The sequence below is a fragment of the Triticum dicoccoides genome, chromosome 2B, assembly GCF_002162155.2.
Source record: "Triticum dicoccoides isolate Atlit2015 ecotype Zavitan chromosome 2B, WEW_v2.0, whole genome shotgun sequence".
NCBI classification, from domain to species: Eukaryota; Viridiplantae; Streptophyta; class Magnoliopsida; order Poales; family Poaceae; genus Triticum; species Triticum dicoccoides.
The window spans coordinates 496,128,736-496,129,329 of NC_041383.1; the positions used below are offsets into that span (position 1 = coordinate 496,128,736).

General features: G+C 62.0%; 1 protein-coding gene across 1 annotated transcript in view; it reads right to left on the reverse strand.

Annotated features, from left to right (window-relative positions):
• LOC119364443 (RING-H2 finger protein ATL52-like) overlaps positions 1-316 on the reverse strand; it is a 2,214-nt gene extending 1,898 nt beyond the window's left edge. Inside the window, exon 1 of the mRNA XM_037629916.1 lies at positions 1-316. This exon is cut by the window's left edge and continues 10 nt beyond it. Within this exon, the coding sequence (XP_037485813.1) occupies positions 1-150 (150 nt within the window). The 5' untranslated portion in view covers positions 151-316.
• Between the last annotated feature and the right edge of the window lie 278 nt (positions 317-594).

The following is a 594-nucleotide window of genomic DNA, read 5'->3' on the forward strand; positions in this document are numbered from 1 at the left end:
CGAAGGAGGAGGAGGCGATGTGATCGGCGGCGGAGAGGAAGGCGATGGAGAAGGGGAAGGGGTGAAGAAGGGAGGGGCGGGAGGCGGGGGGCAGCCGTACCAAGGATCGCAGTCGTCCGAGAAGAGGATCCGGCGGTAGCGGAGCGGCATGGCGTCAGGTGGGCGGCGAGGCCGGCGGCATCGGCGGTGGACTGGTGGAGGGGGGCGGGGAAAGTGGGAGGAAGGTCGTGGAAGTGCGCGTGCGTGCGGGTGGTTTTCCTTTGGAGGAGGAGGCCGGGCCGGGCGGGGCGGCCACTACTTGGCAAACGGGATAAGTGGATGGTTGGTTGGTGGCCAAGTTGGACTTGGTGCGTACAAAAATTCGGCCCGTGGGCAGCTTTTCCGGCCGAGTGCGGGGCACCGGATGCCGGGCGGACGGGGACGGATACTTGCCTCTCCCGTCAATCTTCTGACTTATTTTCTTCCAACCTGACGAGACGATGACTTGAGGAGTGACGTGGCCAGCAACCCAGGTATGAGCTGATGTGATGTGATGGTGCATCCAATTGCTAGTGGTACTAGTACTTGTTAGTCGACCTGTTGAATTGTTGGGTT